General features: G+C 40.6%; 1 protein-coding gene across 1 annotated transcript in view; it reads right to left on the bottom strand.

Annotated features, from left to right (window-relative positions):
* Window positions 1-18,228, bottom strand: part of PRKD3 (protein kinase D3) — a 78,104-nt gene extending 59,876 nt beyond the window's left edge. The window contains exons 1-2 of the mRNA XM_048843635.2: window positions 18,122-18,228; window positions 13,170-14,252 (exon numbers count right to left, since the gene is read on the bottom strand). Of these exons, the coding sequence (XP_048699592.1) occupies window positions 13,170-13,460 (291 nt within the window). The 5' untranslated portion in view covers window positions 13,461-14,252; window positions 18,122-18,228. The remainder of the gene's footprint in view (window positions 1-13,169; window positions 14,253-18,121) is intronic.
* Window positions 18,229-22,005: the final 3,777 nt, after the last annotated feature.

The following is a 22,005-nucleotide window of genomic DNA, read 5'->3' as shown; positions in this document are numbered from 1 at the left end:
CTAATTAGCTACAGGGAGCCAAAACAGAGTAATTTATAAGCAACTATATTTTGAAAATAGCTTGTTCAACTGCTTTCTAACTTAAAAAAATAGCCTATCCTGAAAGTAATCACAAGAATACATTCCCTGAGCAAAGTTATGAAATAAACACACACACACAGGAATTATACAGGAAGTCTGAAAAAGAACTTAATATGGAGCTACAACTAATAGGCTCCCTTACCCAGAGTAATTTTTAATTACATGATCAATTTTTTCATACCTTCTAGAAGATAGAGTTGAATGCCATTCTGCAAGGAAACCATTGATGCAAATAACTGCTAGATAAACCAAAGAGTTGACATAAAAATCCAAACTCTTTAGATCTCAAAATACAGGCCTTAACCAACTGAGCTAAGGAAAACCCTCTCATAGACTCAGACTTTAAGGCCAGAAGGGACTATCATCATCGTCTAGTCTGTCCTCCAGCACATTGCAGGCCACAGAACTTCACCCACCCACTCCTGTAATAGACCCATAACCTCTGGCTAAATTACAGAAGTCCTCAAAACATGATCTGAAGACTTCAGAAAATCCACCATTTGCACTAGTTTAAACCTGCAAGTGACCTAAGCCCATGCTGCAGATGAAGGCAAAAAAACAAACAAACCATTAAACAGGGTCTCTGCCAACCTGACCTGGGGAAAAATTCCTTCCCAACCCCAAATACAACAGTCAATTGTACCCTGAGCATTTCACCAAGACCAAACAGCCAGACACCTGGGAAAGAATTATCTGTAGTAACTCAGAGCTTTCCCCATCTAATGTCCTATCACTGGCCATTGGGGATATTTGCTACTAGCAGTCGCAGATTGGCTATATTCCATTGTAAGCAGTATGATCATACCATCCTCTCCATAAACTTATCAACTCCAATCTTGAAGCCAGTTAAGCCAGTTTTTTGCCGCACTACTCCCCTTGGAAGGCTGTTCCAGAACTTCATCTAGTTTTGAGCCTACACTTATTGATGGCCAGTTTATATCCACTTATTCTTGTGTCAATATTAGCACTTAAATAACCCCTCTTCCTCCCTAGTATTTATCCCTCTGATGTATTTACAGATAGTAATCATATCTCCCCACAACCTTTATTTGGTTAGTCTCCACTCACAAGGTAGGTTTTCCATTCCATTCTATTCCAGCCCTTCTCTACACCTGTTCCAATTTGACTTCGTTTTTTTAAAAAACATGGGATATGAGAATTGTGTACAGTATTCCAGATCAGGTTTCACCAGAGCCTTGTATAATGGCAACACTTTCTTATCTGTACTGCAAATACCTCGCCTGATGCATTCTTGGATGACAGCCTTTTTCACGGCCGCATAACATTGGTCATTTATAGTCATCCTATGATCAACCAATACACCCAGGTCTTTCGCCTTCACTGTAGCTTCTAACTGTAAGTCCCTAGCTCATAGCAAAAAATTTTGTTATTAGTCCCTAAATGCATGACCTTGCACTTTGCCCTATTAAATTTCATCCCATTTCTATTACTCCAGTTTTCAACACCATGCAGATCTTCTTGTATGATATCCCAGTCCTCCTCCATATTGGTAATACCTCCAACTTTGTGTCATCTGCAAATATGATTAGCACACCCCCACTTTCGGTGCCCAAGTTAATAAAAACATTACGTAAGATTGGTCCCAAGACCAATCCCTGAGGAACTCCACTAGTAACCTCCTTCCTGCCTGACACTTCACCTTTCAGTATGACCCACTGTAGTCTCCTCTTTAACCAGATCCTTGTCCACTCTTCAATTCTCATATTAATCCCTATTTTCTCCAATTTAGCTAATAACCTCCCATGTGGAACTGTATCAAATGCCTTACTGAAATCCAGATAGATTATATCTACTGCATTTCCTTTGTCTAAAAAATCAGTTATCTTCTCAAACAAGATCAGGCTGGTCTGGCACGATCTACCTTTCGTAAAACCATGTTGTATTTTATCCCAATTTCATTCACCTCTATGTCTTTTAACTACTCTCTTTCAAAATTTGTTTTAAGACCTTGCATACAATTGAGGTTAAACTAACAGGCCTGTAGTTTCCCAGATAACCTTTTTCCCTTTCTTAAAAATAGGTACTATATTAGCAATTGTCCAGTCATAGGGTACAACTCCCAAATTTACAGCCCATAAAAAATCCTTGCTATTGGGCTTGCAATTTCATATACCTATTCCTTTAATATTATTTGATGGAGATTATCCAAGACCCCCAATTTAGTCCCATTAAGATGTTTGACTTCCACCTTGGATGTGATCATTTCTACTTTCATATCCTCATTTCCATTATCCACCATGCCACTACCCCAAAGCGCCTCATTACCCTTATTAAAAATGGAGGCAAAGTATTTATGTAAGTATTAGGCCACACCTAGATTATCTTTAATCTCCACCCCATCCTCAGTGTTTAGCAGTCCCACTTCTTCTTTCCTTGTTTTCCTGTTATTTATATGGCTAAAGAACCTTTTACTGTTCGTTTTAATTTCCCTTGCAAAATCCAACTCTGCTTGATTTTTGGCACTTTTCACTTTTCCCCTACACTTCCTGACCTCCAAGAGGTAGCTTTTCTTGCTGATCCATCCCATCTTCTATTCCTTGTAGGCTTTCTGCTTTTCCTTAATCATCTGTTTGAGATGCTTGCTCCTCCAGCTTGATCTGCAACACTTACAAAATTTTTCCCTTTGCTTGGGACGCAGGCTTCAGATACTTGGTCAAAGTTGCAGAAACTAATTCAAAGCCTCCTCTACATTCAGAACCTTGAGTTCTGCAGTCCAGTCCACATCCCTAACTAACACCCTTTTAAAAAAAAAGTTTGCCCTTTTGAAATCAAGGACCATAGTTGCAGGTCTATTTTTGTTTATCTTTCCATTTAGTTTAAACTGAATTAGCTCATGATCACTCAAACCAAGGTTGTCCCCTACAATCAGTTCTTCTGTGAGGTCCTCACTATCCATCAATACCAAATCTAAAATGCCATCACATCTTGTAGATTCAGCAACTATTTGGTGAAGAAATCTGTCAGCTATCATATCCAGGAAAATCTGGATCCTACTATTATTAATAGCACTTGTCCTCCAATCTATACCTGGGAAGTTAAAGTCTCCCATAATCACACAATTCCCAGTAGTTTTTATTTAATTACAAATATTAGAGAGGTCTTTATCCATACCCAAATCAGATCCTGGGGGGTCTGCAGCATATCCCAAGCACTATCCCAGGGGAACCTCTGGTAGTTTTCTTCCCCAAAGTGAGTTTGACCCAAACAGACTTTTATCCATTCCATCACTTCTAATTTCTTTACAGTCTACCTCATCATTAACATACAATGCTACTCCACCACCTTTACCTTTATTTCTGTCTTTCCTAAACAGCACATACTTTTCAATCTCTCCACTCATGACTACTAGTCCACATGTTTCTGTTATCCCTTTAATATCTGGTTTCACTTCATGCACCAGTTCCTCCATTTTGTTACCCAGGCTTCTTGTATTGAAGTACAGATGTCTTAGTTGTTTCTGCTTGGCTTTGCCCAAATTTCTCACCCAATTAGATACAGTCATTCTACTGCCAGTATCGCCTACCTGCCTGTTAGTGCCAATACCAATGAAGCTCTTTCCTTTTAATATTCCTTCTCCTACCCAGTGCTGTTCCTTTTCCCTTTGCTGAATTCCCTCTTTCTTGATTTTCCTCCTGTTCAATGTTAGAATCAGGCATGGAGATTACATGAGTATGTCCCAATCATCTCCTCTGGGTTCCTAGTTTGAAGCTCTTTTAATGAGTTGTGCCAACCTCCATCCCAAAAGTCTATTTTCCTCCCTACTCAGATAGGGTCCATCCCATGAAAACAGTCCTCTGTCAGTGAATGCCTCTCAGGGGTCAAACATCCCAAAGTCCTCCTTATAGCACTGTCTGAGCCATCTGTTGACCAACACAATCTTGTCTCGCCTTCCTCCTCCTCCTCTAGGGACAGGTAGAATCCCACTGAAGATCACTTGAGCCTCCATTTCTTTAAGTGTATTCCCCAGCCCGGCCTAGTCTCCCTTAATGCGTTCCAGCAAGAATCTAGCAGTATCATTTGGACTAATGTGAAGGACAATTAGTGGATTCTTTCCTGATCCTATTAGGGTCCTCTTCAACCTCAGGTCAACATCACATAGCTTATCTCTGGGCATCAGCTCAGGTGACAGGCCTGTCTATTCTTAGTAGAGAGTCCCCCAGTCATGTAGACCTGCCTTTTTCTGGCAATAGTGTGATTCTCTGGCCTTCCTCCTGTTCCTTCTGGCTGCAAGTCCTCTTGTCTTTTGTTCTCTCTAACAATCTTTTGCGACTCTCCCTCTATTCTCCTGGGGCTTGACTGACTGTCTCCATTGACTTGTCCCCTCTTCTTGTAGGACTAGCTGCTCTTTTCTTCCTTGTCCTCCCACCTTGTACTGCCTGCTATGCCCCTTCTTCATTTTTCAACTCAGCAAACCTGTTCCTGAGCTATATTTCTCCTTCACTAGCCAGCCCTTTCCTCTTCATGATTCTCGTACTCTCTTCCACTGGCTGCTTTCCTTACCCAGCAGTCTACTCTCTCAGTTCTCCAGTCCAGCTTGCATCTGCAAGTCTTGACTTTTCCCTTCAGCCTCCTCTTGCCTTTCCTCCATTATCTGCTAGAATCACCTTCAGAATTCAACCATAGTTTCCACCTGCATCTCCAAACCTCTTCCATCAGCTCTATCAGGTGACACAATACAAACGAAGCTCTTTTAACCATACCCACTCCAGAATAATGTATCTGCATCTTCTATAGCCAGTCATCTTCATTGTCTCTTCCATTCCTTAGGTCACTACTACTGTTGCCTCTGAATCTTTCATAGCCTTCCTGCCTAAGCTCCTATCAAGGAAAACAAAAAACAAAAAAAACAACCAAACACCAAAACAAAACCAGACCACCACACAGCTCCTCCCCCAAACTTCCCTGTTCTTGAGCTCTGTTTGCTAGCTCCTGTACCACTGCTCCTGTTAGTGTCTAATCCTACATTGTGATGTACTGAAGTTCTGCCATTGACATCAATGGGAACAGAATCAGTCCCTTACATAAGTGTAGTTTAGGACTCATGCTAAGTTACAATCAACTACGAAAGAGCACACTACCTATAAACAAACTAACATTTACAACTAGATCCAACAATAGTTAATACATTGCTTAATTACAACCTCATTTCTTCAAATATATCCTATGCATGAGTTAAGATTTAACCAGGGGAAGAACCTAAGGCAGACAATAGTGGTACTCTCCCCTGAGCTGCCCATTCCTGACATCAAAATGAGACACCACTCACAGTAGGTCATGAGCATACTGTCATAATGTGATCTATTCCTCATCTACTCTGATCGACAGTTAAATAGTTAATCCTCACATTTAAACTGTCATAAGGTTTCAATGTCAACTCATGTTTCCATATAAATAGGAGCAACAAATGCCTCTTATTAGGATAGTTTCAGGCTATCTGCAGACTCAGGAAGACACCACTTAGTTAACATTTTGAAAGTTATCTTCAGACATAAGGAAGAGAGGCTTTTCGTTTTGTTTTTAAATGAAAGCTTAGATTCTGGAACAATGACAGCCACCACAAAAAAGTACCAGCTAGTTAGCTATTGTGAGTCATCCCTATCCAACCCTGGATTTTGTTATATAGAAAATCTGAAGGGGTTAAGCAGCCATTAGACACACATTAAATGTTACCCAATTAGAAATTTCAAATTAGGATAATCTTTTTAAATGACCACTAACTCAAAAAAATTGATCAAGTCTCTTCAAACTTTGCAGAAAATTTCACTTTTGCCTTCAAAGTGAACTGGGCAATTTTCAGGAAAAATATAAGTAGAATTATACAACGATCAAAGAAAGATTTACACTGGAACATAGCTGCACTATCAGGAGGGGCACAGTGACCAGTCAAAAACTAAAAATCACACTTCTGTCTCATTTTTATCTGCTATTGTTTCAAGCAGCGGCCAAGATTACCATAACAAAGGATATTTACATTTATTTACTGAAACTAACCATACCAAAGTGCTGTCACATGCACAGTTTCCCCTCAATTAGTCTATTTCTTCCAATGCTTGTGTTGGTCTTTCACACAGGAACAAGAGACGTGAAACATTTTTATAAAATAGGAGAAAATGTCAAAATCATAAAAATTGCCAGGGAAACTTAGCAACAGGTATAGTTGTCATAGTTTCAAGGTAGCTGCACCTGTATGCCCCCTCCAAGGTCCACCAAGGACATCCACTTCAGGCTTCTAGCAGTAACTCTCTTGTTCGGAGACATGCATCTCACTAACTTTGGACCAGGGATTTTAAGACTACACAGAACCTTGCCTTACACTGTGATATCCCCAGCAAGCTAAACTGCTTCAACAGGCCACTGCCTAGGCTTTGCTTTCTCTTCAAAGACTATAAACAGTGTATAGCACACCATTACAAGTTACCAGACAACTCCTTCTTAAGCAAGCACATTTATTCTTAAGGTAAAAATATTACAAAAAAAACATTAAAAAATAAATGAACATACAACCATGCTAAAAAGCTTCCCAGAGGTCATCCCCAACTACAACCTAGGGTTCTGGTAAATTTTAATTTTTCAAAACCCACAACCAGATTTTCTCTCTGATTACAAGTTCATCCATCTTAGATCCAGAACCAGAATGAAGGCGCGGCACATCAGCCATTTATTTATACAGCTTTGGTCTTGGCCTTCTGTAGCAGATGATCAGCAGATATGCCCTTAGGAGAGGGGCACTAACTTCAAAAGGCTGTGTTCCTGCAAAACCAGAATAGAGGAATTTGCATTAACCGCTCTCCCTATGAAATCCCAAGAAAATCCACTTAACACTTATTGTCCCAAAAGTCAGTATCTGTCTGCAACATTTTCAATATAGTATTTTGAACTCTAAAGTCTCACATCTATCACATCTTCCCCTTAAAGAGGTTACATATAATCCTGGCCCACAATAATACATAAACTTAATACAATGAGGTCTTCCAAGGATATTGCAGGAAATTGCCATTCTGTCACAGTAATATCTGAAACTACTTTTCCTTTTTGAAAATGACTATATTTCAAGTTGATTGTGCTCTTTCAACTACACTGCCCACCCAAAAATCCTGCAAATACTTCAAGACCCTGATCCTGCAGACTCAATAAGATTATCACATGTGTAAATTTGTAACAGACTGAGGCCTCAATTCTGATCAGACAAAACAGTAAGCAATAATTCAGGGAAGGATGGAGGAGATTGTTATGAGAAGATATGAAGCCCTGGCAGAGGACGTGGGCTATAAAGAGATGTGAAGTAAGCAAATGGAATCTTGCCAGACAAGAACAGGAAGATTACTCTGAGTATGGAAGGCAAAATGATCAAAGGCAAAGGCCAAAGCTGAAAAGAGGAGATCAAGGTAACAATCAGGTAAAAGGATGGAGAAGTACACAAAGACCCAGATACAAAGGTGGAGGAGACAAGATAATGTAGGATCTTGAATTTGATGCTGAGAGAGATGGGAAGCTAATGGTGGGATTCAAAAAGGGGACTGACACAGCTGGAGTGGAGGGAGAGGATGACGACTTAAGTGTATCCAAAATGTTACTCCTAGAGGAGTGAAGAAATGAGAACCAGAGATGCCAAATAATGGAAGGTTACAGTAGTCAAGGTGACCAGGTGCCACACACAGGTTTCAGCTGTGCAGATGATGGGGTAGGCTGGATTTTGAAGAGGCTACAGGTATACATGACAAAACATAACAAGAAATTGCATATGGGAGGAGAGAAGAGCAAAAAAGATTAGGATTGGGAGCCTGGCAGACAGAAAGTAAAGGAATTGTTAATAGAGTTAAAGGAGGCAGATTAGGAAGAAAGGAGACAACTGCGGAATGATATCGAAATCCAAGAGATAGATAGAACAAGAAATATGAGAATTAATGTAACGAGCTAGATTTGGGAATAAGTGTGGAGGTGGTAGATGAAGCAGAGGAAATACATGAGGTCAGAGAAAGAAGAGGAGGGGACTGAGAATAGAACCTTCAAGGAGGCCACCATATATGGTGATGGGAGGAGAAAAAGGAGAGCACAGAATGATGAAATCAAAGATGAGAGAAATCTGAGGGGTGATCAGTATAAATAAGGAGTGTCCCCTTGACTTTGCCAGATGGTGACCATTAGTCAGGACAGTTTCAGGAAATGGAGGGGAGGAAGCCAACTTGGAAGGACCATAAAGAAATTAAGAGGGGAAGAAATCTAAGAAGTGTGAAAAAATAGCACACATTATGATTTTGGAGACAAAGGGAGAACAGTAGTCAGAAAGGAAAATGAGAACTCCACACACACAAAAATATAATTCTTCAAGGCAAAAGGATATCAGCCACAGAAGAGATTGCAGGTAAAGATAAAAGAAAGCTAAAATAACTGGCGGAATCAAGGATAACGGGAGTTGAGAAGAGGTGGGGACAGGTTGCAAGGGTAGAGAGATAACAGAAGAGATCTTGTCAGAGATTGCTGTTCTAAAGAAAACAGAACAAAAAAAACCTAAACTGGTAAAACATCTTTCTCATTTATAATAAATTTATGAGAACACTGCCTCTACTTTATCTAGAACAAAGAAAATACTAGCTATAATTTAGAGCACACTGTCAGCTGAACACCTCACAAAATGCATTAAAACATTAGTTTTCTATTGAAAACTGCTAAACAGTTCTACTTTTCACTTCATTCCTGACATCAGAGGGTGTGCAGGGAAGAAAGCAGCTGCAGTTAGCAGCAGATTTAAACATTAAATCGGATACTATTGAGGCAGCTCCCACATCTTATCAGATATCAAGACTCGCTCTGCCCTAACACACTTGTTACATATGAATGTCTATTTTTAACAACATGCACTTCAAGTTTATATTTTTATTTGGTTATGCTTAAGGTTCTTCTCCAAACTCCACCCTGACAAAAATGTAGCTGGTATACAGGTAATCTAAATAAGGAAAGACAGAAGCAGTGCTAATTATGATTCAGACATGGTTACAATCCCCCACATGGCTGTAAAAATAAGGATAATTTGGGAATATCCCTATCAGATTTAAAGAACACTGACAACCTGACTTGTTTAAACTGACTAATTTAAAAAAAATCTTCTGATATAGAATACCCTTTACACAGAATGCCCTGAATTTCAATTTGGAAAGGTTTATTTCTGCTCTCCTGATGATTTTAAAAGGAGTTTTTGGGGCAAGTTCAAGAGCAAAACCAGACATATGTGGCCCTCCAATCTTCTCTCTCTGCCCCTTCCTCTCAGTGAAAAGGTATGCCCACTCCCTCTTCAATTTCAATTGTGATGCCACTACTGTTAGAATATCATAGAATATCAGGGTTGGAAGGGACCTCAGGCGGTCAACTAGTCCAACCCCCTGCTCAAAGCAGGACCGATCCCCAGTTAAATCATCCCAGCCAGGGCTTTGTCAAGCCTGATCTTAAAAACTTCTAAGGAAGGAGATTCCACCACATCCCTAGGTAACGCATTCCAGTGTTTCACCACCCTCACAGTGATAAAGTTTTTCCTAATATCCAACCTAAATCTCCCCCACTGCAACTTGAGACCATTACTCCTTGTCCTGTCATCCACTACCACTTAGAATAGTCTAGAACCATCCTCTTTGGAACCACCTTTCAGGTAGTTGAAAACAGCTATCAAAACCCCCCTCATTCTTCTCTTCTGCAGACTAAACAATCCCAGTTCCCTCAGCCTCTCCTCATAAGTCATGTGTTCCAGTCCCCTACTCATTTTTGGGGACTGGAACACATGCCCTCTGCTGGACGTTTTCCAACTTTTCCACATCCTTCTTGTAGTGTGGGGCCCAAAACTGGACACGGTACTCCAGATGAGGCCTCACCAATGTCGAATAGAGGGGAACGATCACGTCCCTCGATCTGCTCGCTATGCTCCTACTTATACATCCCAAAATGCCATTGGCCTTCTTGGCAACAAGGGCACACTGTTGACTCATATCCAGCTTCTCGTCCACTGTCACCCCTAGGTCCTTTTATGCAGAACTGCTGCCGAGCCATTCGGTCCCTAGTCTGTAGCTGTGCATTGGATTCTTCCGTCCTAAGTGCAGGATTCTGCACTTGTCCTTGTTGAACCTCAGATTTCTTTTGGCCCAATCCTCCAATTTGTTTAGGTCCCTCTGTATCCTATCCCTACCCTCCAGCGTATCTACCACTCCTCCCAGTTTAGTGTCGTCTGCAAACTTGCTGAGGGTGCAATCCACACCATCCTCCAGATCATTTATGAAGATATTGAACAAAACCGGTTAAGTGCCCTTTTGCAGCACCTGGATGATTTGAGCTCCCCCAAGGGCAGTGCATAAAACAGGAAGTCCAACTGACCATTGTCAAAATAGCAAAACTGACTAAACACAAAGTAAACTGAAAAAAATAAGAGAAATTGCTCTCCAATTTCTTTAAGTTATAGAACTTTTAGCTATTACCTGTAGTAGCTACTCTACTTTCTGATGGAAGTGTAGTTTTCAAGTATACTGTGCTACCCTAAGAGAAATAAAAACGTGCTTGAAGACAACTGTTTTTAAGAGGGGCAAATATGAGATATTTGGAAAGACTTGCAAAGAGATCCTGCCCCTACTGCTCCAGGTTATGACGGAGGAAAGGGCTACTAATCAACACTCTGTGGACAGCTGGAGCCCCCCAACCAACATGCTTTCATATTCTACAACTTGTCCTGCGGTAGGGAGCTACTGAAGGTAGGCAGGCAATTCAACCTCAGATCCAGAGGTGTCTGAGGCTACAGAGACAGATCAAGAGTGGTCTCCCTAATCTCGCTATACAAAGAAACAACATGCAATTGAAATATGACTTAGAAGCACTATTAAGAAACATAGGGAAGAAATACCAAAAGTAAAAGGAAACTATCAGTAGAGTTGAGAAATTTTTAAAGAAGAACAAAAGTTAGAAACAGTTCCAAAATATCACAAATCCTAAACTTTTACAAATTTACTATTAGCAGTTTTTAAAAAGCATACATCTCCTGAACCCATGAGAACAAGCTGTGTACTGTCCTGAGGCTAGAAGAAGTTAACCGGTCAAGAGAAGAGACACTGAGCGTGCTATGAAATGCCACAGGTAGGTGAGGCCTGATTACCACCAAATTACAAGGCATTCCTGATGGGACAATAAATAGCTGTGTGCAGGATAATTCTCAGAGAAAAGTTATGTTTATGTTAATGTTGTTATGTTAATAGGAGAACATATTTATGGATATAATTGTGGCTCTGCCACCTGACTTCAGGATCAGTTCCAGGCAGGATACCGGTATATTGCTGTGAACTGTAGGGTAATATTGCCACTTGTGCACTGGCTTCAAAAGTACTTACAAAAGATAAGTCCAACACACATAAGCAGCCATCCCCCAATTTCCTGGTCAGTGGTTTGCTGCCTGCACGGGGCATGCTCTCCCTAAGCAGCTCTCTATTGGCATCATCAGTCACAACAGTTAGTATACAGATTAATTAAAGCCAGCTGGGGAGAGGAAGACCAGGATCTTGAAATCCTAGCCAATTTTACAATCTAGCTGGCTCCACATATAACATGCTTCTGAACTTGAGCTATGAAATAGCTATAGATGAGGCCACCAAGAGTAGACAGGAAGTGCCAAAATAAGAGAGAATGAACAAAGAGAAAGGTGTTACAAGTGTGAAGACAGGAAGAAACAAGCAAACATACAGATGCAAAGAGAGGGAGAAGAAAGAAAAAGAAAGAAGGACCATAAAAGGTTGGAAACAATAGTGGTGCTAACTTTTATGTCCCACCTATATTTTTTCCCACCAAAAATTATATGGCTCATTGCCTGAACTATTTTTGACAGCTGACAAAACTTCTGTGAAATCAATATGTTTACTACATTTCTAAAAAAATGTGAAACACAGAATGAGAATACAAAAAAAATCTTATGGAGAAGGGGAAATGCAATTAGATTATCTAGATACTGGTGCTCATATCAAGCTTACCTGCACCCTCTCAAAATCCTAAGTAAGGGAAAAGAACACTGTATTCCAAGTCTAATAAGCCTTTCTATTCATAAACATAGTTCAGAGAAATAAAAAGAATTACAGGCAAAGAAAATCAACTTAGTCGATACTCCCATTGTGTTTATTTCCTCTCGTGATTTTTTCCCACCCCCCTTCTATAAAACTGTTTAATATAACAACTCATTTGAGGGAATGGATACAATTAGGTTGTTTTTATTATTTGCTTGAAAGTTAACGTGAACTTTGAATTTGGTTAATAGCACATAATCTATACATAAAATAGAACACATGAACAAAAATAATGAAATGCACATTTCCTTTCTACTAACTCAGAACATTTTAGCACTATACTGGGGGTTCTCAATTTTTTTCACACTGCAGACCCCATCTTAATAGAAAAATTGTCTCATTGGTACCTCCCCTCCCACTGAAGTGTATATTGCATCTTTGTGACAACTATAGCAATTGCTTACATGGAAAAGAAATATTAGGAAAGTATTAGCTGCCTTTTAATGAAATTTTGCAGCTGTAAACAAGAAGAGCCAATATCATGTGACCCACCAGACCCCTGCAGACCACCAGCAATTGTTCTGTGAGCCACCACTGGACCAAGGACTACAGTTTGAGAATTGCTGTGTTATATCAAGAATACTGAACAATGTTTTCTTCAACACAAATATATAGCAGCAATGACCACAGAAGAACACTACTAGAGAGCAGCAACACTGACTACAACCACAAGGGCGAAAAATAACATTCTTTCCATATTATCAAAACTAATTACTGTATGAAGAGTCCAACTTTATTACTACATTTCTATTGTTGTAGGATTTCAGAAGACAGACATAAGGAGAGCCCACTTCCTTTTAACTGAGACTCCCATCTTGGGAGGTACACCTTTCAGAACTATATGGGATCAGCCTTGACACAGTCCCAACACTGGTCTTGTCTCTGCACATAACCACTTGATGTACCCAAATTACACAGAGTGATAGCGATGATAGTAAATTAAAACAATTATTACAATCAACAGCATTGTATTTTGTTATACTATACCTTCTGGTAAACTATAGAACAAACTAGGTCTTTGACAGATGAGAGTGACAAGTCCTGAGCTTCAATGGTGACAGTCTCCCGAGTGAGACCGATCTGCAGCAGGAATGAGACCCCATGCATAGAGCCCCTGGAGTTGGTGAGACTCTGTGTACTGAGGCTGCCATTGGACAGCCGGTTGGAGAGCCCCGACTGGGGACTTGAAGACAGAGAAGGGACTGGTGGTGCGGCAGCATGAGATGCAGGAGGAGAAAACTTCTGTAAGGATGGAGGAGAGGAATCGTTTGCTGACATCTGACTTTCTTTAAATCTGTAGAGATCTGCCTAGTAGTCAACTTTTTTAAAAAAATATTTGACCAGGGTGTCTGTTATAATTTTACAGTTTAAAGGATAGTCTAAAGTTTCCCTTTTTCAGTTCAGTAAGAGGCCCCTGACTGATACATCATGTTCATTTTCCCTTTCATTCTGTTCAAGCTGATGAGCAAGAGAATTTCAGCCAGAAGTTACTTTAAATTAAAGGTCCTCTTTCCACAGTTTCAATCAGCTGATCAAAGACACAGACTTGCCTTTAGCACCACATCCAGATGTTTGGAGAGGCTTAAATCATGATGAAATTGTCTACTTCAGAGGAATAAATCAATACTGCTTTTTCACACAGGTCCTTCATTTTATTTCTTTTGACAAAAATCTTGGTCTCAGATAGAGATTACTGTTGGTAGATCTTTAAAAAAATATTCCTTCTCTCACTTAACTCCAGACACTATATATCAAACACAGGCTCATCTTCACTTAGATGTCTTTTTCTATTTAAACAAAAAAACATGTGGATAGCATCCTGAGCCAATAATACTGCGTATATCAGTGTTTATGACGAATCTATTCTTTCTTCAAAAGTTCTTCTCGGAGTTCATTAATATGCACGGACATGGTAAAAAAGTTACCTTAATTGATCTCCAAGTTTTCATTTTTGTGAAGTGTTTTATCTCATGAAATGCAGGAACAGCATTTCTAAAAACACAAGCACATTAAATCTAATCTCTAGGTTCACCCAGATAATCTGCAGCATTTTGAAACGTTGTATTCTGCCTGGTAGGGGAAAAAAATTGATATTATTTCAAATTAGTTTATAATTTTGCATAATAGCAGTATAATCACATTAGTTTCAAACTATTACTAATTCCTTGCAAATACATCTATAGTGTAATTAATCAATTTTTACATTCATTTTGTTGGTTAATAACAGATGCTTAACTGCTTCCTTGTTGTATACCATACTATATACATGGTGGCTAAAGCTACCCAGCATACGTGCTCCATTTGACATTTCATGATTGTTTTCCCAGTAACGTCAGAGGAAAGAGTGGTTCATACTGTAACTATTGATGTAGAAGGGCTGAGCACAGCTCTGTTTTATGAGTATACTGGTTTGTAGGTGGTGTGTGGGATAATAAATACATTAAATGCAATCAAATATTCACAAAACCACAATATTATCATTAGAAAATTCTCTGGTGCTTAACTTGGACTTTCTAATATTATTCATTCAAGTCAATATAAAAATGTGATATTCTGCAGCTAAACTTTTCTAGGTGCTGTAAGATATTTACACAATGTTTTCAAAAGAGCTACTGTACGCAATATTAATGTTCTTATACCTGACAAACAGTGAACCTGCCACTTTTTTATATGTATTTATTATTGTTTTGTGATTATTTTAATTCTTTTTTGCTCTGCATTTGGTGATTATGGACTCTAATTATTTGTTATAATATATTATTGCCTGAACCAGCATTTCAAGCATTCAGGAGCAATGCTAAATAACCACTCATTGAATACATTTTGTCTACACTAACAGCTCTGGCTGAATTTTTAATAGTGCTGAGCTTTATCATTTGGCTATATTAAAGAACAAAGTGAGGCAAGTTTGCATTTTATAACAGGGATCAATAGGACAGATAGTTTAAAAAACAATGAAATGTCATGTCAGACATACTAATCTGAGACAGGACTGAGGGCACAATTCTATCACTCCCCCTGACAACCTCAGAAATTAAGGATGCTCAACATTTTGCAGACAGTGCACAGCATTTCAGAGAATGTCTTTTCCACGGTTTCAAGAAATATAATTGGAATAACAGCAAACAAACATTTCTGCATTTCCCCATGTTACTCTGCTCCCATAAAAAGAAATTATCTGAATGCTCCACCAGGTGACCCAAGTATCAGGAAACTATATACAGTATAATGTACTTTTTTCAAGAATAAATCAATATAAGACATAAAAGCTCACATGCTTTTCATCACATTTTCTGTAGATGAGGGATGCTCACAGAGAACATTACTATCTCTAACAATTAAATTAATCCTAAAAAAGTTAAATAACTCCATGCTTTCTTCAGGACAGGAAATAAAAACTACCCTGACTAGGAATAAGGCTGATGAACATTACAGGCCTAATTTAACAGATTAAAACTACTGGTGAATATTTATCCATAATATAACCAAAGATCCACTTGAGTGTGTGTGTTTGTGTGTACACATAAAAAAGTCATAAAAGAGATGTAAAGTTGGGGAAAAAAATAGTCCCTGATCCAGCAATCAGAACTGCTGGTATGGAGCTCTGCTCCCATGTCTTATTTTAAGATTAATATCTTAGCTTCTCACAATTACCTCATCCAAAAAATAAAAGTAAATTTTTACTTATTTAGTCTTTCAGTGTAACTAGTTACAACAAAATTATTATTTTTTGTGCACTCATAAGTAGGAAAAATAAAGACAGTCCCTGCCTCGAAGAACACATTTGTCACAATACAAATTAGGGCCATAAACAGACAAAGCAGAAAAGGCGGCAAAAGTGATAGTAAGATCATGCATTTACTCAGTGACTCAACCTTTAAAGACTACTGTACCCCTTTCAACAGTGATTTGTCTTGTGTACCCCCAAGTTTCACCTCACTTAAAAAGTTACAAAATCAGACATAAAAATACAAGTGTCACAGCACACACTTTGAAAAATTGCTTACTTTCTCACTTTTACCATATAATTATAAAATAAATGAACTGGAATATAAATATTGTACTTACATTTCAGTGTATAGTATACAGAGCAGTATAAACAAATCATTATCTATGAAATTGCAGTTGGTACTGACTTCACTAGTGCTTTTTATGTAGCCTGTTGTAAAACTAGGCAAATATCTAGATGAGCTGATGTACCTCTGGAAGACCTCTGAGTATCTCCAGTGGTACACGTACCCTTTGTTGAGAACCACTGCAATAAAGCATGCGAACATCTTAACTGTTCCTTTAACCCTGAGAGCTGGTTGTTGTGTGCGTTTTCCTTGTGTTACTTTCCTATCCCTCACTTCTCACAGATGAGATAGCAGCAATTAGATTTTAGAAGGAATATTAAAGGAAACAAGAGCAGTGGTTTAGTAAACAAATTTGGGGAAGGGGTTCCAAGAATATGCAGTAGTGTAGGAGGAGGCACAGAGATATGTGCAAGAGAAGGAGACGAAAGAATTAACTGACATGATGTCATTGGTGGCTAGAAATTAAGAGAAACCAGGTCAAATGTAGGTACTGGATGCATGCTGTAGGCCCAGGTGTCACTTATATTTGCCTGATTCTTATACTAAAAAGATTTTAAAATGGTAAATATTTGTATTTAAGTCTTTTCATGCCAATTTTTTATTATCTGCACATAAATGTTTAAAGTCGTTTATTGAAAATGGGGGCCGACCGTTGTATACTAAAAAGGCTCATTTAACAAGATTATTCCATGTAAATATAACTTACATCTATACAGCTTCCCCACGCAAGGATTATAAAGTGATTAAAAATTTAAAAAATATATTTTTAAAACTCAACTTTTGAAATCAATGCTCATTCCGGAAATGCTTTAAAACTGTAAAAATAAAATAGTTCACAGAACCTCAAAAATCAAAAAGACCTATTAGATGATATAGAGTCCACTCCCCTGCCAGTACAACACCGCTCCATACAATATTTTTTTCAGTTTTGTCATGTCCAGTTTCAAAAGTCCCAAATGATCTTCCACCATGGTCGTTTGGTGACTGTTTCACAAAGTATTAGATCTTCCAGATAATTTTTCCTAAGGTCCAACCTACATTTTTCTCTCTCGTAAATTCATCCCCATTATTCCTACCTAGACCTTTCAGAACCATGTGCTCCTGGTCTGTGATTGAGACTCGGAGGTGCCACAATAATACAAATAAAACATGACTCCTCTCCCTCATCCAAGTGGTTCGCTGGGCGGCTGTTAGTTTTCTCACTCTCCTGAAAGTTATGTTTTTGGCAGGACTGACCGAGAAGGCCCACGTCATACACCATTTGGGGTCCAGCCCTGCAAACCCCCTACTCATGCCATGGGGCCCCTGAGCTCGAAGGGGCTCCTCACACGCGCGACGAGGCTTTGCAGCGGTCTCTGCGTGCCTGATCCCGTTACCCGCCCCCCCGCGGCCCTGAAGAAGGGCGCGGGCGATGGCCCCACACAGTGTGGGGACAAGCCGGGTCTGTCCCGGGCAGCGCGCGGGAATGGAAGTGGCCGGCTCGCTCGTTCACACCGTTTCTGATTCGGAGTCGGGCGGGGGAGGGCGACTGAAAGTTTCCCGACCCCACCCCCGCCTCCGGGAGCCACTTTTGAAGTCACCCGCGGTAAAGTAAACCTCTCTTCCCCCCGCGAGCGGTTGCGCCTCTCTCCGGAGATGATGTGGCCTCAGCCCGCTCCCCCCCCCAGCGGGAGCTTGGGGCCGCCCGGGTCGGCGCTGAGGAAGCCGCCCCCGTAGCAGCAGCGCCAGGAGCCCGGGCTGCCCCGCGGGCTCCCGGAGCCTGCTCTGGCTGCACCCCCGGACCCAGCCTCCCAGGAGGGGCGGGGCTGCCCCGCGCACGGCTCCCGCCTCGACCCCTCCGCCCGCGCGCAGCCCGCTACTCACCTGCGGCACAGAGCGACTCCGGCGCCCCGCGGGACAGAGCCGCTTCACACGCATCTCATTATTCCCCCTGCTCCCCACATCCACAGAGACGCCCGGGACGGGGTGGGACGCAGGGGCTGCCGGGAACTGTAGTTCGACCTCCCGCTCCCTGCCTCCGCCGAGCCCGGCGAAGAAACGACAACCCCCACCATGCCTTGCAGGAGCTGGGCGAGGGGGTGGGGCGGCGCATGCGCAGGGCTCCAGTCAAAGTTTCCGTTAGTCTTCTGCCTGAGGCGGTTGATGCTCTGAATGGCTCGCGAGGCCGGGGTTGGGGGGAGAGAGCAGTAGGACGAGGAGGCAGCGCAGCAGTCATTGGGGGCGTCGTGCAGTTACTCTCCCACCCCTGTGGGGAGGCCTGAGGAGGCCGGCCCTTGCCTGGGGTGCGCTCAGCCCGGGGGAGCCCCTCCCCGCGCTCACAGGTCTCCCCAAAACGCTACAGGAAACCGCCAAACCCGCCATCGCAGGTAGAGCGGCAGAGCCGAACCCTGGCCGCAGACCCACCCGCTCCTGCCCACTCGGGGGTGGGGGAAGGTGGGCAGGTCTGAGGTGACACCCGTCTGGTCATTGTGTTGCACGTTTGCACCACGGCTACCAGTCGCTTGCTCCAAGCTGTGGCACATTGGACTAGGGCTGCCATATGGCTGCTCATTGTGTTGCACAGTTGTCACATACCTTGTTGAGTTTCACGTTCACACCACAGCTGCCCCACGCCTGCTCATTGTGTTGCATCGTTGCACCCTGCCTAGTGCCTAGCTGCTTAATATGTTACACATTTGCACAGTGGCTGCTGTGCACCTGCTTCCATTACACACTTGCTGCAGTTTCCCCACACCTCATTGTATTGCATGCAGTGCTGCTGGTTCCCACCAGGAATATTTACATTTCCAAAAGGTTTTTACTTCTTTTCTCACTGTAATTTTGTTAATACAAGAAATCTTCTTCTCAATTCCCCTTCATGTATTAATTTCCAAACTGTGGGAAAACTGGCAGACCACCCACAAAAATCAACAGGGATTTTCCAGACCCATGGTCTTCATCAAGTTGTCACTGTTCAAACCCATAAGTTTAGGCAGCTTTCTGTTCTGTATCTCCTGTGCTTCCCCTTTATTAGATCATGCCCGTAGATTTCAACCTGTGATTTACCGACCCCTAGGAGTCCACAAACTGTGTCTAATTTCCAAAGGAGTACGCACCTCTATTAAAAAAGTTTTAGGTGTCTGCAAATGGTTAAAAACCACTGAATTATGCTATAGACCAGGGTAGTCAATAAGACTGCAGGCCAAATCAGGGCCACCAGACACTTTTGAATGGATCTTGAAATCTTTTTATTTACTTATTATTGTTATTATTTTTCTATTATTTTCTCTGGAGTCTGGACCTTGTCAAAAAATAAATGACAACCCTTGCTATAGACCTTTGTATCCTTTCTCACCCTCTCCGTGTCCATCTTTCCTTTATAAATTGTAGAACAGATACTCCTGATACAATTTGGTGATACCTGCCTGGACCTACCCCTTTAAGTGCAAGGACAAATGGACTAATTGTGTAACAAAATACGATAGTGCAGAGGTTCCCAAAATTGTGCATTGTGCACTTGCTCAGCAACTTCTCTAAGGAGAGTTGGGTGGTCACATGGTGCCAGTTCTCCTTGTTTTCACCTGCTAAATCACATTAAAGACAGCTAAGTATATGTTAAATATCTCCCTAGCATACAGGCAATTATTGTAGTTACTGAGATGTTACATGATTATGAATGGAAATAATCCACAGAATTGCAAAAAGGGAGGTGATCCATGTGACAAGCTTCCCCTTACAACGTGGTTTGTGCTATGAGAATGTTTAAGAGATCTGCTATATTAGCATGCTTATTTGGAAGGTTGTGTTGGGAGTGGAGTTCACTGTAAGCAATAGTAATGGACTCTTCATGGCCAATAAATAGGCTTGATACATAATAATGTGGCTAACACAAATATCTGGTCAGGTAATGCATTTATATATAAATAGACATAAGATGAATGTAGCTTTAGTGGGCTGTATTCAGGATAGGCCCTTGGTTTGTTGGGGTCCATATGCTTAACTTGTGCTTAATTTTACACACTGTGAGTAGTTCTATTGACTTCAGTGAGAACTACTCACCATATATAAAGTTAAGCATAGCCCTAAGTCTCTTAAGGATCAGGGCATTAGGTCCAGATTTTCAAAAGAGATGACCAGTTTTGGGTGCCTCTATTTTGGGGGCCCAAAATGGGTATCTAAAAATCAGTGGCCACTCTTGAAGGATTTTACTTTAACATCTCTATAAAGTGGGCATAATAATACCTACTCATGTACAGAGGTACTATTAAGTTTTAATATTTTTAAATCATGTTGAGATCACTTAGAGGATGAAAGCTATAGACAGAAGCACAATAATTATCATCTCTTTAGTAAAAAGAAAAGGAGTACTTGTGGCACCTTAGAGACTAACAAATTTTATAAATTTATGTAGTCTCTAAGGTGCCACAAGTACTCCTTTTCTTTTTGTGGATACAGACTAACACGGCTGCTACTCTGAAACATCTCTTTAGTGTTGCCAGATTAAGATCTCTGCCCATCAAGACAGACATGGAAGGCTGGTCAATGTACTTTTTCATTTCCTTCATCTTATGCACTTAAGAACAGATCCAAAGGCAACTGAAGTCAATGGGAGTCTTTCCTCTGACTTCAGTTGCAGTGTTTACAGGTCTAATCTGATACAGAATGCGGCAGGCCCATGTTCTGACTGGAGCCGGATTATGGGATTATATTTAGCCTGGAGCTGCATGCTGAAATAGGGAATTGCTTTAAATAAAAATTGAAGTTAATGTGGCTGATGCTGCTTTTAACTGAATGCTAAAACACCCTGGAACTTTTGAGTGAAGCATATTCCATGAATAGCTGATGTTGTTGCCAAAGTACAGTACAAAATAACTCTGAGCAATCTCTGTGTCTTTTCTCCCCTAAAATGGGACTCCCACACACAAACATTATAAACATAAAAATCATCTCTTTAAACATTATTCCTGATCCCTAGCAGAGCTAGGATTCACTCTCTAAAGTTTTAAGTGCAGCAAGCATTTCACATGCTGAATGGCAACTCCCAAAAATAGTGGTTGATGGACAATAACAGGTGGATATTAGGTACTGCCACACTCATTTGGTCAGCAATTAAGCTTCTTTGTAAAGAAGCTCAACTCTGAATCATCCAGTAGGGTTGATACTGTTTAATTTGTTGCCCTAAGCCACAATAGTTGCTTTTTCATAAATTAGAATTGAAGATGGATTAGTTAAAATAATTTTTATAGTCCATTAAATAGCACCACGAGAAACAAGAAATCAGGAACTGTAAGCACGATATGGCTACACTGTGACTTGCTGAAGCACCCAAAATGTTTTGTTCAAACATTAAGAGCTATTAAGTAAAACAAATCTAAATGCAGCTCTGCATTTCAATATCTATATATAGTAGCACATATGGCTGTATAAAGGCAGGGCCTAGTTTATATGATTATACTGCACAGCATTACTGTAGTATGAAGCATTAGGGCACTGATCATCTAGACTAATTGACAGCATAAGGAGCCCAATTTACCATTTCCATGACTATCACAACCTGTATTTATCTGACATTTCCTGTGGATTTCATACATTTATATTTGGCTTCCTAATCATCTCTTTTTCAGGTGCTCTATATATATTTAGGCTTCCTCCTCTGTCTTCACAACTCAGATCTTTCATTATTAGAATCAGCTGGATTTTCCAACTTGCCTCGCTCTTAGATATCTTTAGGGCCAGCTGGCTAGGCCATTGGTATTTCTAGCATAATA

This window comes from Caretta caretta, chromosome 3 (assembly GCF_965140235.1).
Source record: "Caretta caretta isolate rCarCar2 chromosome 3, rCarCar1.hap1, whole genome shotgun sequence".
Classification (NCBI taxonomy): Eukaryota; Metazoa; Chordata; order Testudines; family Cheloniidae; genus Caretta; species Caretta caretta.
This window is presented reverse-complemented; position numbering and strand designations above follow the sequence as displayed.